General features: G+C 51.8%; 2 protein-coding genes across 4 annotated transcripts in view; one reads left to right on the top strand and one right to left on the bottom strand.

Moving 5' to 3' along the window:
- Positions 1-14,337, top strand: part of EFL1 (elongation factor like GTPase 1) — a 384,491-nt gene that overhangs the window by 289,679 nt on the left and 80,475 nt on the right. The gene's annotated exons all lie outside the window — the stretch shown is intronic.
- The window catches only part of LOC109288543 (kinesin light chain 1-like), a 53,015-nt gene continuing 43,472 nt past the window's right edge, over positions 4,795-14,337 (bottom strand). For both annotated transcript variants that reach the window (XM_019504109.1, XM_019504110.1), the window contains exons 14-16: positions 8,760-8,884; positions 8,120-8,177; positions 4,795-5,627 (exon numbers count right to left, since the gene is read on the bottom strand). In XM_019504109.1, the coding sequence (XP_019359654.1) occupies positions 5,538-5,627; positions 8,120-8,177; positions 8,760-8,884 (273 nt within the window). In that variant the 3' untranslated portion in view covers positions 4,795-5,537. The remainder of the gene's footprint in view (positions 5,628-8,119; positions 8,178-8,759; positions 8,885-14,337) is intronic.

The raw sequence follows: 14,337 nt of genomic DNA, 5'->3' as shown, positions 1-14,337 counted from the left end.
CAGCCTGAGCTCTGTGGCTGTCAGTAGCTACCCAGAACCTGGGCCAGATGCAAACATCTGCTGCCTCTCCACCCCCCGCCCAGCTGCCTCCCAGCACATACCGGCAATGCTTCCTGCTGTACTGCCTCACCACTGCTTTGTTGGAACCCAGCGCAGCAGGGCACACTGTGGGGCACAGAAAGCTGCCTGTTCCCAGCTCCCTGCTGCCCTGCCACACTTCCCCTGCAGGCAGGGACTGCAGTGAAGGGCAACCCTGCCCTGCTGCGCACACTGCTCCCATGCACACAGGGGGAATGTGGCAGGGCAGTGGGGAGCTGGGAGCAGGCAGCTTTGTGTGTCCCCTGCTGTGCCCTGCCCCGCTGGGTTCCAGTGCAGCTTTGCAGAAGCAGCGAGGGCAGCACAGCAGGGAGCACTGCCGGTATGTGCTGCCTCCCCAGAGCCCAGGGCAGAGTCTGGGGCTGGGAGGCAGCTGGGGCCAGGCCAGAGAGCCAGCAGATGTTTGCAACTGGCCCAGGTTCTGGGTAGCTGCTGATAGCCACAGAGCCCGGGCTGCTCCCAGCAGGACTTGCAGCATCTTAGCTGCCTGCTGGGAGCAGCCTAGGCTTCCAGCTGGCAGCAGCTACCTAGAGCCAGGGCCGGCTGCAGCTGGGAGGCTACAAAGAACTGCTGCCTCCCTGGCCCCAACGTGTGCAGAGGAAAATGGCCTTATGTGCCATGCTCAGCACACGTGCTGGGGGTTGCTGACCCCTGTGCTAGAGCTAGCCCCTGACTGGAGGGAAACTAAGCTGAGGAAAGGGGTGTGGCCAGGTCCAGGCAGGCCTGAGTTTAAATGCCCTGCCCTAGTCTGCAGGGACCCCAGCTGGGATCTGCCTGGAGGGGGAGGGGAAAAACAGCCTATCAGGTCCCCAACCCTCCCACCTCCACTCACTCACTGGCTGGCAGCAAGAGTGGGGGTGAGGCCAGCCCCAATAGCCTGAGGGGAAGCCTGGGTTTAATCCCCCCATTGCAGGGGGTGGCGCAGGCTCCACTCCTGCACTTGGGGCTATGGCAGTCAGATGCACTAGCCTGAGGGGAAGTGGGGGTGGTTTAATCCCCCCATTGCAGGCAGCAGCAGCACGGGCACTGACACAGCACCCTGGGCAAAGTCCCTCCAAGGAGCAGCCAGCCAGCCATGGGGAGGGGGGATGTGACCTGGCTGCGCAGAGGGGTGATGGGAAGAAGCTGGGGCTAGTTACAGAGCCGGACTCACTGCTGCAGCAGCAGCACAGCCTGGGCTGGGGCAGCCCCAGGGGGCAGTGCCCACTGCCTCCCGCCTCCGCCCTGTGCTGGGGCTGCAGTTTGCAAGCATGCTGCAGCTGCACCATGACTCTGCACAGAGTAAACTATCTGTGGCAGGCAGAAGTGAGGGACACAAGTTCCATAAACCAGTTTGACCTCAATTGGTTAAGTCTGATACTACATTCAACCGGGTTTATCTCAAACCAGTTTCGGCCATTTTGAAACTGGTTTATGTGCACTGAACTTATGTTCTGTTATAGGTTTAAACCAGTTCCTGATCACTTAAATCAGTTTATGTGTAACTTCTGTCCCTAGCCTAAAAGAATCAGAGATAAATCTCTAGTGCTGTAGCTTACGCTGGTTTAGGAGACAGCTGTACCTGCTCCTCTACCATCTAGTGGCAAGACACAGTAATAGCTGGGATAGCTACGTATTTGTCAATTCCTGATCACAGTTAATTTATATCACTACACAAAACCAAGGTAAATCACACTAGAGCAGGCACTGGTCTGTCCATGCCCTCAGCTCAGATCCACACTAAGAGATGGTAAGTACAATCTCATTCTGCAGGACCTGGGCATGGGCAGCTCTGACTAAAGTCATCTGGCATCCAATTGCTCAGCTCTTGTTAACATCAGGACTTCTCTGCCCAGCCTGTCTCTCCTACCTGAGTTTTACTGAAACATTCTGAGGCAAATGGTGCTTCCCCAATATGGCAACTCAACATGCGTTTACAAATGAAAGCAAGCAACAGCATGCTCCCAAATTTATAGAGAGGAAGATAGGTAAAGAGGGGAAGGTGGTTTCCACAAATCACATAGTAAGTCTGTAAGAGAGACAGTTAAAGAACCCAGAAACACTGACTCCAGGGTTAATCTGTCAAATCAAGAAATGCCATTGGAATGCTCTTCAGGAGTGACATTAGTTTCATACTGCCTGGGCCACTGAGTTCACAGCACTGCAAGGAACACTCTCTACCCTAACACATGGCTCCTCTTGAAAAGGAGGCAGTGAGAGAAAGCCACCTGGAAAGCACTGCATCTCAGCTTGGGCTTCTCTTTCAGGCACTGACTGAGGCTGGATGCCTAATAGTGCAGGGATGGAAGGAACTCTGCATTGCTGTCACCTGGAGGAAGGGTCACTTGGTGGCTATTGGCCACTGCCTCCCAATGAGAAAACAGCCTGTTCTCCTCTTTCCTATCCATTGGCTCATCCTCTTCAAGGGACTCATTGTCCGTGTTTTCAAGCTCCTTCATGGTAACACGAGCCATCTCAGCACCACAACTCCAGCTACAGGAAATAAAATGGCAGAGAATTTCAGGGCAAATCTACGGACAAGGGGCAGTAGTGGTAGTTTCTGTTGCAATGTGAAAGGAGCAGTGCATGCACTAGATAGCTCTGAGCTTGCAGGTCCTTGGTATTTGGCAGTAAAATCAATGCCAAGCATGGAAGGGTTGGGAGGGGAGAGGGATATGTTGAGGAAGAGCTAAAGTTGAAGCTCAAGTACTATTCTAATATGTTCTTCATTTTGCTCTTTAAAGAAAAGTTGCCTAAGATGCTGGGGAACAGAGAGTAAGCAAGTATTATTTCAGGTTGAGGAACAGAGACAGCAACTTCCTGGCTCAACTTATCCCAGGAGGATTGAGAGCTAAATAAAACATCCCTCTGCCCATTTTAAGATTTCCAGAAACCTAAGGGTCTCACACCCCCACTACTGTGTGCAGCAGACATTGATAGGTTCACCTTTTTCATACTCCACTGAGGTAGGGAAGGCTTGTCCCTCCAACTGTTATGGAACTGAGGTACAGCACGACTTGCCCCAGGTAAAGCAACAAGCTTGTGGCAGAGCAACCTGCCCTGCCAACTCTTATTCCCCCCACTGAGCGAGGGCTAGCAGTCAATGAAACTGTAGTTGATTACTTACTCCCAAAACAAATGACAAACTTGCAGACTTCTACCCCGATAAGAACAGAGGCACCTTTTAAAAGACACCCACTTTTTCTTAAACAAACAGTCCAAGGCAGTGAGTGTGTCTGGCAACATTGAGCTGCTTATGCTTGTCAACAACCTACACAAGTGACCTGAGCCCATCCCCAAGGGGTGTCGGATTTGGTCCCGCAAGACTTGACAGTTTGGGCTCTTCAGAGCAGAAACCTGAGCGTGCAAAGGAGACTCCAAGCTGCACACGGTTCAGCACGTTGCTTCCCAGTTCTCCTACTCCCCTTTGGGCACCTTGGGGCTTTTGGAACAAATTGCCCATTATCACCACTGAAGCTTTATAGAGTCCCTGGGGGCTAATTGCAACGGAAAAGAGGGGTAGCACTCCTCTGGATCTACCCTGGCTCCATGTTCAGGGCCAACTAGGCAAGGGATTGCTGGGTCAGAGAGAGGCTGTGGCCAAAGGTCAGGGGGCTGCCCAGACAGAGGGCTGCGGGTGGGAAGAGGCTCCTTTTAACCTGGCCTGCCTGCGTGCCACCGCCCGCGCAGCCGAGTCCCACTTCCGGTGCCGCAGGGTCATGAGCCAATGGCAGGGCAGGGTGGGAGCACTTTGACCTGCTGCGCCCCGCACCCGACAGCCCCACGAGGAGGCCCCTGCCCACAGCTCTGGTGCTACGTCCCCCGTCGTGCTGTACCTGCTACTTCCACTCCTCCTGCCCAGCCCTGGAACTTTACTGAACGCACGGCTGGTCACTGGGCAGCACTTCCAGGCGCCACTCTGCCAGTGACAGCACAGAGGCCCGTGTGGGCCCGGCGCGGGGAAGAGATGCATGCACGGAGACTGCCAGTTCCCCCATGCCCGCCCTTGGGGCCAGGCCCTGCCCAGAGCACGGGAAGCACTGACACACCGCTTCAGCCCAGCCGCCTGCCCATGTGGCCCTGCACTTGTCTTGATGCGGGAGGGACTGGCCCTGCTCAGTGGAGGGCCGTTTGCATGCCGGTCTTAACTGGCAGCAGCCCCTGCTCACAGGCAAGGTGCTCATTCAGGTGCTACACAGATACACAGCGTGGCGATGGGCTTATCCTCTGGCAGGGCTGGGACTTGCCCAAATCCCAGTCAAACCAGTTGTCTGTCTTCAGCCTCAAACCCAGGATAAACCCAATGTCTCTGTACCCTGAGGCCACAAAGCCAGGGCTGCTGAGAGCTGGCTGCTTCCTGCACGGCCTCCCCAGCCTGTAGGACTCCTGCTAAGAAGCAGTTCTGGTCAGCAAGGGCCCAGTGAGGGCTTGGACGTTTGCATGAACAGGCAGAGCTGCCTTAACAAATGCTGAAAAGCCAAAGAGCTCTGGCAGAGAGCTGAAACCTTCTGTGTCAGGCCATGGGCCAGGTTTCCCAATGTGGTCTGAACCCTCTAACCCTCCATAGGGCCTCTTGCCACTGCACATTTCTATGATTTGTTTTATTTAATAAAATAAAGTACAGTAATCAGAGGTAAATCATGGGAATGCACAGCCCCTGCCTGCTCTGTGCAGTCATCCAGTGCTCCCTTTGCTACATTGTTTTTCATGCTAAGGCAAACACAAGCCATGCAATCAGAATGGGGCTTGCAGAGCTCCAGGTGGTACAACTCTGGGTGGGATATAGGAGACCTACCCTTGAAGCCTCCCCTAGGTTACAAGAGTGCAGTCCCAAGGAAGCATCCAGTACCAGGCTCAGCCCCACCCCCCAACTCCAGTGAGACAGTATTTGGGAGTGGAATTCTGAATGGGAGGAGCCCTTCACTGGAGCATGCATAGGCATCGTGGGGTAGGGAGAGAGCCTGAGGGTACTTTAGGTGGGGCACATAGTGAGAAGGGAGCTCTTCTCAGCAAGCTCTAGAAGACATGGGAATAGCTGGCACCAACTCTGGGTGGGGGAAGCTCTGCCTATCAGGTGCCAAGTGAGAGCTGCTGGAGCTCATTCCTGGGCAATCACTAGCATGCAGTTTGCAAACTATGTGGGGAATGCTGCTACCAAAGCTACTGGTCTCTAGCAAGTCTCAGCCCCAGATAGTCACCAGGCAGAAGGAGGCCCTCTCCCCAGTCTGGTTTCCCATGTGGGCTAGCACTCCCCACACCATGTCAGAGCACTCCCTCCTCTATAGGGTAGCAGTATGAATGCGGGTAAGGCTGGAGCTCTGGCGTTTAGGTGAAGACCATGATTGTGTATCTGAGACAGAAGCAGCTGGAGTGAGTGGTCCTGGACACCAGGCCAGTACCACCAGTTATTGGAGCATCCAAGATGGAGCTGGAAGGGGGTGCAGGAAACACGCAAGGGTGGGTCATTTGGAGGTGAGCAAGGAGCTGTGAGAAGACAGGTCTAGGCTGCTTGCGCTGAGGCCTCTGCTCTCTGCCCGAAGACCTTGAGTACCCTGAAAAAAAGAAACCATAGTGTTTGTGATCCACTTCTCCAGAACCCAAGCCTGCAAATGGTTTTAACTGAATCCCCAGCCCCTCACCCCAAACACTGAGATCCATACTGCTGTAACCTGAGCCTAAGAAACTATGTCCTTCCTCCCTATTGTGATCTAAAAATTGTCCAGAAAGACTCCCTCATTGCCAGAGCCTCAGTGTTTTTTGGACAGGAACCATTCTGTTTTTTTTCTGACCAGTCATTGAAAAGTTAACCTTGGCATCTGAACCACTGTCAAGCTTTCCAGTCAGCAACTTAACAAAGGGGATGGGGCAGTTCAGCCTTCACTAAGTTACCGTTCTGGGGTGCCTGCAGACCCAGGCCTCAATACAGAGGTTTCTTCCAAAGATGTGGGAAGGTTATACATTTTTAAGGAAAGCCCAGGATCTGACATACAATTCTGCAGCAGGTTCTACAGCCAAGGACTCTAACTAAACCAGACATGGGTCCGGAAGCTGGACTGGCCAGATGCTGGCATGTGCTGCTAGCACTCTATTTAGCGCAGTGAGGGACAAACTTTTTGGTAAGTGTGCCACAAATTAGCCCCACACCCTCCCCAAGTACCACTCCAATCCCCTTCCCTTGCCCAATCTGCTGCTCAGCTTTCTGCCCATGCCCCCTGCCTGATCTGCTGCTCTGCTTTCTGCTCCACACCCCACCTGCCACTGTGCTGCCTGTTCCCTTCCCAATCTGCTGCATGTCACACAAAGAGGCTGCCCATGCCACTTGTGGCACCAACGTCACAAGCTGGCCACCCAATTTAGAGCCCCTCACTGCTGCTCCCTCAACAGGCCTAGAACTTGACTCCTACAGAGACTGTACACTAAGCACAGTGGTGAGGTTAGAGGCCATGGCCGCAGGAGGAACTAGCGCTGTTGTACTGCTAATACCCCTGGCCTCACAATCGTGGACCTAAAGCAAAGCTGCTGCCCACAGGCAGGAAATTTCACCACACAGTGGCTGTGTCTACATGAGACACTTGACTGCGCAGAAGAGCAAGTTACTGTGTAGTATGTGTCACTGTCTACACATGCAGACCCTTACTGCACAGTAATTTGCTCTACCGGGCAGTTGATTTGCTACCTGCAAACGCAAGTAGCAAATTAACTGCTGAGTAATTACTACACAGTAAGGCATGGGTAGACGGCCAATAGGGAGCAGACTCGCTCCTGACCAGCTGGGCAGCAGGAGGCAGGAGATTGCTCCCTACCTTGGGAGCTGCCTGCTGCTGGGGTAGGCTTCACCACTGGAGCCCAGGTGGGGACAAAGTCCCCAACCCAGCAACAGCAAATACCCAGACCTCACTCCATGATTGCGGAGCTGGGGCCAGGAGTTCTTTACATGGGAAGAGTTCCCTACCCAGCCTGGAGCTGGCTAGGACCTACCCCAGCTGGGACCCCAGACTGTGCAAGGAAGTCTGCATGTGCAGCCTGGAGCTGGCTGGGCACTGTTCTGTTTCACACAGTCCCCAGGCAGCTCTGGGCTGCCTGTGAAGATTTCCCCACACAGCCTGGGGCTGGCAGGGAACTGTCCCAGTCTGAGGCAGGTCCCATCCCTGCAGCTTTTTCTCAGCTCTGTGCCCTGGAGGCAGGGGCTTGGAAAGAGCAGCATGGGAGGGGCAGTTCCCAGCCCACTGCCCTAATTCACAGGCAGAAGCTCCCTGCTGCCAGGGCAGGAGAACATTGTCCCTGCCCAGGCTCCACCACCAGAGCCCACCCTGGCAGCAGGGGCAGGGAGCAATCTCTCAACTCCCTGTAGGAAACAACTATATCCTGGCCCCATGCTCCCTGCCAGCCCCTGAGCTAGTACCCAGGGGGAGCCTAGAGCTCCCCATGGCTGATGCAGGGGGCAAAGTAGGGTGGGAGCAAGTCTGTTCCCAAATGCGCACATGTAGATGCCTGCCCAGGGTGGGTATATTACTCTGGAGTAAACCCATCCAGCAGCATTTGCACATGTAGGAGGACTGCAGAGTCTATTTGTTCAGTGTCTGGGAGCAGTTCAGGCTATTCCAGCCCATGTATGTGTATTTCCCTGTCCCTGGTCTCAGGAGAATTCTAAATGCCACTACCTTGCCCAGGGATTTAACCTGTACCTCCCCAGCCCTGCACAGTTCATTAGCCATAGCTGTCCTGGCATTACCCAGCACAGGTTTATTAAACTCTACAAGAAACAGCACAACACCATGTTTCCCCAGGTTCCTCTGGCCCAGTCCCATCCTCGTCTGTAGAGATTCCCACTAGGCCAGAGATTCCCACAGCACTGGCCAGAGGGAAGCTGGCCAGTGATCACATGGGAGAGGTACCAATAAGGGAGAGCTACTACCCCTCCAGGCAGTCAGGTGCTCCAGGGGTTTACTGAATGGAGATGTCTCTGCCAGGGCCAGGCTCCCTGTAACATGGCAAGCAGGAAAGGCTAATAGGAATGGGTAGTGTCCTGCTATTATGCTCTCACCTCAAAAGAATCATCACTGGATTTATGGAGATAATTTAATGATGCTGCTCGTTTCATGCTAGCAAAAGAAAAAAAGAGAGATGAGTGACTTCTTGAATTTCAGCACCTGCTCTGCTTCCAGAAACAGAGTGGTATCTCACTCTACCCTGCTTAAGATTCATCCCAAACTCTCTGTCTCAGCCAGCACAGGGGACAGGAAGACAGGAGTCTAAATACTGGCCACTTCCTTGCAGCCCCTGCCTCACCAACAGGGATGGGGCTAGGGAATCCTTCCAAACTTGGGTCCATCCCTTCATCCCTTGGATGCCTCTAGTAGTCAGTAGGGTCGCCTCTCCCTACACTAGCTCCATATGAATATATAGTGGAGAGTTTCTTGCTGCCCAGTTTCCCAGGCTCACTCTGCAGCATCCTTGCAACTGTGAGTCCCATTAGGCTGAGGGGTCAGAGTTAGAGCTGAGGGGACTCTGTAGACTAAGGAAGAGTTTTGTGTGGCCACTGAAAAGCCCTGCTCCAAGCAGCCAAAGCCCCAGGAATGAACAACCGTCCAGCACACAAAGTTTGAATCTTCTCCTGTCCCTCCCTCCTGGCAGCAGCAGGTGCAGTGGGATGAGAGCTCCTATGCCCCAAGGTAGACTCGTACTTAGTGTTCCTTGGCTCCAGGGGGCCATTTCCCTGAAGTTTCTTGACCAGCATTTCACTGCTCCTCCTTATCACGTCCCGAATCTTCCCCAGTGAGCTGCCGCGTTGAAGCATGCCACTCCCATCCTGGAGATAGAGACACAATCCACAGGAGATGGTGAGGTCACTGAGGCTCATAGGGCAGGCTGCAGAATGACTCCATGCCCAAACCCCAGGTTCACCAAGGTGCTAGCAGCCAGTTACACTTAATGGAACCAGCCCCTAAGAAATCAGTGCCCCAGAAACGGCACAGCAGGGCCAGGCTCATCCAGCACCTGAGCAGGGGAAGTCTCCAGCCCAGAGCAGGAGCCAACCCCCAGCCCAGCACTTATACTAGGCATACATTTCATGATCCTTTAAGTCAAGGGAGGCCAACTTTTTTGGCAATCCACAAGTTAGCCCCTCAACCTTCCCAAGCGCCACTCAAGAAGGATGAGGGGCTAAGCTCCTAGTCTGATCTGCTGCTCTGCTTTTTTTCTCATCCCTTTTTCTCTCTGCCTGATCTGCAGCTCTGCTTTCTGTTTCCCTCCATGTGCTCCCTGCCCGATCTGCTATTTTGCTTTCTGCTCCCTGCCCTATCAGCCACTGTGCTGTTTGATCCCTCCCTAATCTTGTGTGTGCCAGAGGCTGCTATGCCACCCCTGCTTTAAGCAGTCCTTCAGCAGGCAGGGGCAGTTCCTACGAGGAGGCTGACTTGATGCCAATTATGGGAGCCCTATGTACAAAGTGCCCATTGGAGACTCCCCCACACCTTCAGCACTAGCCCATCCCTCTGCAGCTAGCAGGGGAATAGCACTCACTGACATCAGTTCTTGGGACAGATCAACTACAGCACTACACCTTAAGGAGACAGCCTTGAAGAGTAAAAGAGTAGCAGAAGATGGAGTCAGTGGCCTTCATCTGAGAAGGCTTTGGGACTGATCAGCTCTGGGATGAGATGAGGATCACAATAGCCAAAATCAGTTGATTTGCTACTCTCAGATCACCAGGTAGGTAGCAGTCTGCCTTAGGCCTGTTTCAGCTGGGATGGGAAGGCCACAGATATGGGAGCTTCTGTTCTAAGAGCAGTTCCAGGTGATTTGGGAACCCCTATCATTTCTCCAGAGAAAGAGCTTCTTCCTCACCCCGCTCCTGTACTTCTTAGCTCAGACTCTTTGAGGATCATCTGACTGACTGTGAGATTGACATGATGGGGCTGCAAGTTCCAATGATAGGAATCAGAGTGTTCTTGGAAGTCTCCATTCCCACTTGAGCTCCCTAAAGCAGCACAGTGTCTCAGTGATGGCTGGTACCAGTGCCTTCTCTAGAGTGAGGGAGTGATGTCACCTAGTATTAAAGAAGCAGGGGGTGGGGGGAGAGCTCTATATTCATGAACTGGGGCCTAGACAAGGGTTTTCCCTTTTGGAGTAATGAGTGGTAGTTCTGAAGTTCCTTGGCTCTCTAGGAGACATGGCCACAGGCCCTACACCAGTGATGTCTGGGGATCCTCAGAGGCCATTCTCCCAATACCCCACAGGACTCCCTGCTTTCTAGGGTCATCTAGGAGCTGAGCAGGAACTGTTCCATAAGGGCCAATCACACCGGTGTTGTGGGTTTCTTCTCTGGGCTCTCTTCCTCTCTCCAGCCCTCTGGCTGAGTACAACAATGTCCCCTGCTCTCTCATTCAGCTTAGTACTCCATATGATGCTCTAGATCTATACTTCATCCTACTCCTTCTTCCTCATCAGGGTGCACAAGTGAGTGGTCCTCTCAGTCCCAGACCTGATCTGCCAGCAGCATTTCTCAGATGACCATCCTTGTAGGGGAAGGGACACCTTCCTTCAGACAAATGAATCATACAGAATGTATCAGCCTGTTCTTTACTAGCATCTTCCAGGTAGCATCAGCGAACAGGTCCCATCTCCCTCCCCAGAGGTTGAAAACTGAGGGAAAGAAAGAGACAGTGACTTGGCCAAGATCACCTAACAAGTCAGCATGAACAAACACAGGAAGTCCTAGATTGGAACAGGGACTTCTAGTCAGCCCAAGCCCTTCTCCAAGACAGGCCAAAATCATCTGCTTTAGAAAAGCAGTCTTCACAGGCATGGTCAGCTCCCAGACTACTGCACCTGGCAGCATAGTTTGGAGAGGAGGTGAGCAGATAACAGTAGTGAAAGAACAGGTTAGGGACTATTTAGGAAAGCTGGAGGTGTACAAGTCCATGAGGTTGGACACGATGCACCTGATGGTGCTGAAGTAGTTGGCTGATGTGACTGCAGTTGCCAGCCATTATCTTTGAAAACTCATGGGTGAGGTCCTAGATGATTGAAAAAGGTGAATATAGTACCCATCTTTAAGAAAGAGACAAAGGAAGATCTGGAGAACTACAGAACTCTCAGCCTCAGCTAGTCTCTAGAAAAATCATGGAGCAGGTCTTCAAGGAATCCACTTCTAAGCATGTGATGAGGAACAGACAACATAAATTCATCAAAGGCAAGTCATGGCTGACCAATATGATTGCCTCCTACGATAAGATGACTGGTTCTGTAGATGTGGGGAGAGTAGTGGACATGGTGCACCTTGACTTAAGCAAGGCTTTTGTTACGGTCTCCCACAACATTCTTGCAAGCAAGCTAAGGAAGTATGGGTTGAATGAATGGACTGTAAGGTGGATAGAAAACTGGCTGGATCATGGGGCTCAGAGGGTAGTAACTAATGGCTTGATGTCTAGTTAGCAGACAGTATCAAGTGGAGTGCCCCAGGGGTTGGTCCTGGGGACAGTTTTGTTCCATGTCTTCATCAGTGATCTAGAAGATAGGATGGAGTGCACCCTCAGCAAGTTTACAAACAATGTCAAGATAGGGCGAGTAGTAGATAGGCTGGAGGTAGGGCTAGGATTCAGAGAGACCTTGACATATTGGAGGATTGGACCAAAAGAAATGTCATGACGTTCAATAATGACAAGTGCAAAGTCCTGCACTTAAGACAAAAAAATCCCATGCATAGATACAGCTGGGAACTGACTGGCTCTACAAAAAAGGACCTAGGGGTTACAGTGGCCAATCAACTGAATATGAGCCAACAGTGTGCACTTGTTGCAAAGAAGGCTAACAGCATATACCGGGCTGCATTAGTAGGAGTATTGCCAGCAGACAGAGGGAAACGATTATCCCCCTCAAATAGGCACTGGTGAAGCCACATCTGGAGTACTGTGTCCAGTTTTGGGCTCCCCACTACAGAAAGCAAGTGGACAGACTGGAGAGAGTCCAGCAGAGGGCAACAAAAATGTTGAGGGGCTTGGGGCACATGACTTATAAAAAGAGGCTGAGGAAACTGGGCTTATTTAGTCTGGAGAAGAGAAAACTGAGAGGGGATTTAAAAACAGCCTTCAACTACCTTCAAAAGAAGATGGAGCTAGACTGTTCTCAGTGGTGGCAGGTGACAGAACAAGGAGCAATGGTCTTAAGTTGCAGCAACAGAAGTTTAGGTTAGATATAAGGAAAAACTCTCTCGCTAGGAGGGTGGAGAAGCACTGGAACAGATTACCCAGAGAGGTGGTGGAATCTCCATCCTTGGAGGCTTTAAGACCCAGTTAGACAAAGCCTTGGCTCAGATGCTGTGGACCCAGTGCCCTTCCCTCCCGACCTGCTGCCCCCAACCCTGCAGTGTGTGGGACAGGGGGTGAGTCTGTGGGGCAGGGTAGGGCATGTGTGGGGTGTTGAGGGGGGAGGAAGCAAGGCTGGAACTCTGAGAGTCTGCAAGGGAAAAAACAGTTTCCCACATTTTTCACCTTTACAGGAGAATCCATTTATAAAGTTTGTTGATCCATTTTTGAAGTTTGTTCGTGGCCCTTTTGTATATTCTTGCGACCCACTTTAGGCCTCTCCCCCCCGCCCATGGGTTGAGAAACACTGAAGTCGATGACCACCTGAGGCCCCTTTCAACCCTAATTTTCTATGATTCTAAGAGGGGCCAAGCACTCATGCAATGGCAGCTCTGGAGTAATCTACACAGAGGGTAGTTTCTCCCTAATCCTACTCCGGCTGGCTTTGCCCTACAGCAGGACTGAACCAATGGCACACAGCCCCCCTGCCCCTCCTCACTGCACAGGCTGCATCAGAGATATCAGTAACATGCCCCTGCCCTGCCCTGCCCTGTAGGCTGTGCTGGCAGTGCACAGACCCCCAATCCCTTCCTTGCTGTGTAGCAGTGGGAGATGTACCGACTTGGGCCTGTAGACCATTTATTAATCACTTCTAGGCCTGTGTGCCTGCAGACCAACAGTTGGACAGCCCAGGCTTATGTGACCAAACTGTTCTATATCTAAGCACTGTCAAGACCAGCAAGGCCACCTTACCCAGGGCTAAGGTAGAAGTTCATATGGATAAAGACAAATGGTGCTCAGTCTCACATCAGCCAGCTCCCATTGTTCATCTAACACTACCCTGAACAACAGGCCTAGGAGATACTTCATTCCCTTAACCTTCAGGGGCTTAGACCTTTCCAAAATTCCTGCTTTTCAAAAGTCCTTTTTCTGGTGACATCCTTAATAGTCAGAGGCATCCACTCCTGTTTGGAACCCCCTGAGCTGTCACTGGCATCTGAGCAGCAAGTCCCACATGCTAATCAAATGCTTATCATGGGCTATGAGAAAAGATCTGCCCTTGAATTAGGTGTGAAGTTGCCACCGTTTAACATTACTGACAGCCCTTTTGTTCTTGAGTAAAGAGAGGGTGAATGGACACTCTCCCTCTCCTGTCTCTTGTTGTTCATTCCTGTGTGCATGTGCCTTCGTCACATCCCTTTTTATTCCTCTACTCTTTACAGTAGCGGAGAGGCCCCAGCTCAAACTGTGGCCCCATTGCACTGTGCATTGAACAGATGTGCAGTACAAACAGTTCCCACCAGAAAGAGTTTGTGGACTGATGGATTTCACAACATTTTCTTCCTGTGTGAAAGAAAACACACTGTCAGGCTGGACTAGACCAGGATCCCTAGCCATGACCAGCTGTGCCAGGGGCAATAGCAAGAAAATCCCAGAAAGGATGGGAGGAAAGTTTCTACCCAACCCCCAGCAGTTAGTAGCTTGGCTGTTCTGTTGAGGACGAAGGTTTCTGTTCAGATCAGTCCTGTCTAATAGAAGGCAGGGCAGGGTGGCACCTTAGTAGCTTATTCTGCCTAACTACCTCTTTCTGCTTTATTGTAACTAAACACCTTCATCCCTAGGAATGTGCAATTGGCCATTTGCATTCACATTTCTCCTTTAGTCAGGTGGCATTTGCTGCCTGTGGATTTCAGAAAGTTCTTAAGAACTGGCAAGCTGATCATCCCTTTTTCCCTTCTGTGCCATTCATTGATGGGGTCCAGCTCCTAGTAATGTGTCTAGTCTTTATACTAACAATTTCTCTTGACAATCTCTATTTGCTAACAGTTTTGCCTCATATCCAAACCATTTCTATTTCTGCAGTGTGCTTTCCCTCCATGGGGTATCCTGCACTGCATGTGTTTTAAAAACATGAATAATAGTTTCAAGGTAAATTTACTTTTATATTTTACAAACT

The sequence above is a fragment of the Gavialis gangeticus genome, unplaced genomic scaffold, assembly GCF_001723915.1.
Source record: "Gavialis gangeticus isolate Ggan-Ray unplaced genomic scaffold, GavGan_comp1, whole genome shotgun sequence".
Classification (NCBI taxonomy): domain Eukaryota; kingdom Metazoa; phylum Chordata; order Crocodylia; family Gavialidae; genus Gavialis; species Gavialis gangeticus.
The sequence above is the reverse complement of the archived record's forward strand: the minus strand, read 5'-3'. Positions and strand labels throughout refer to the sequence as shown.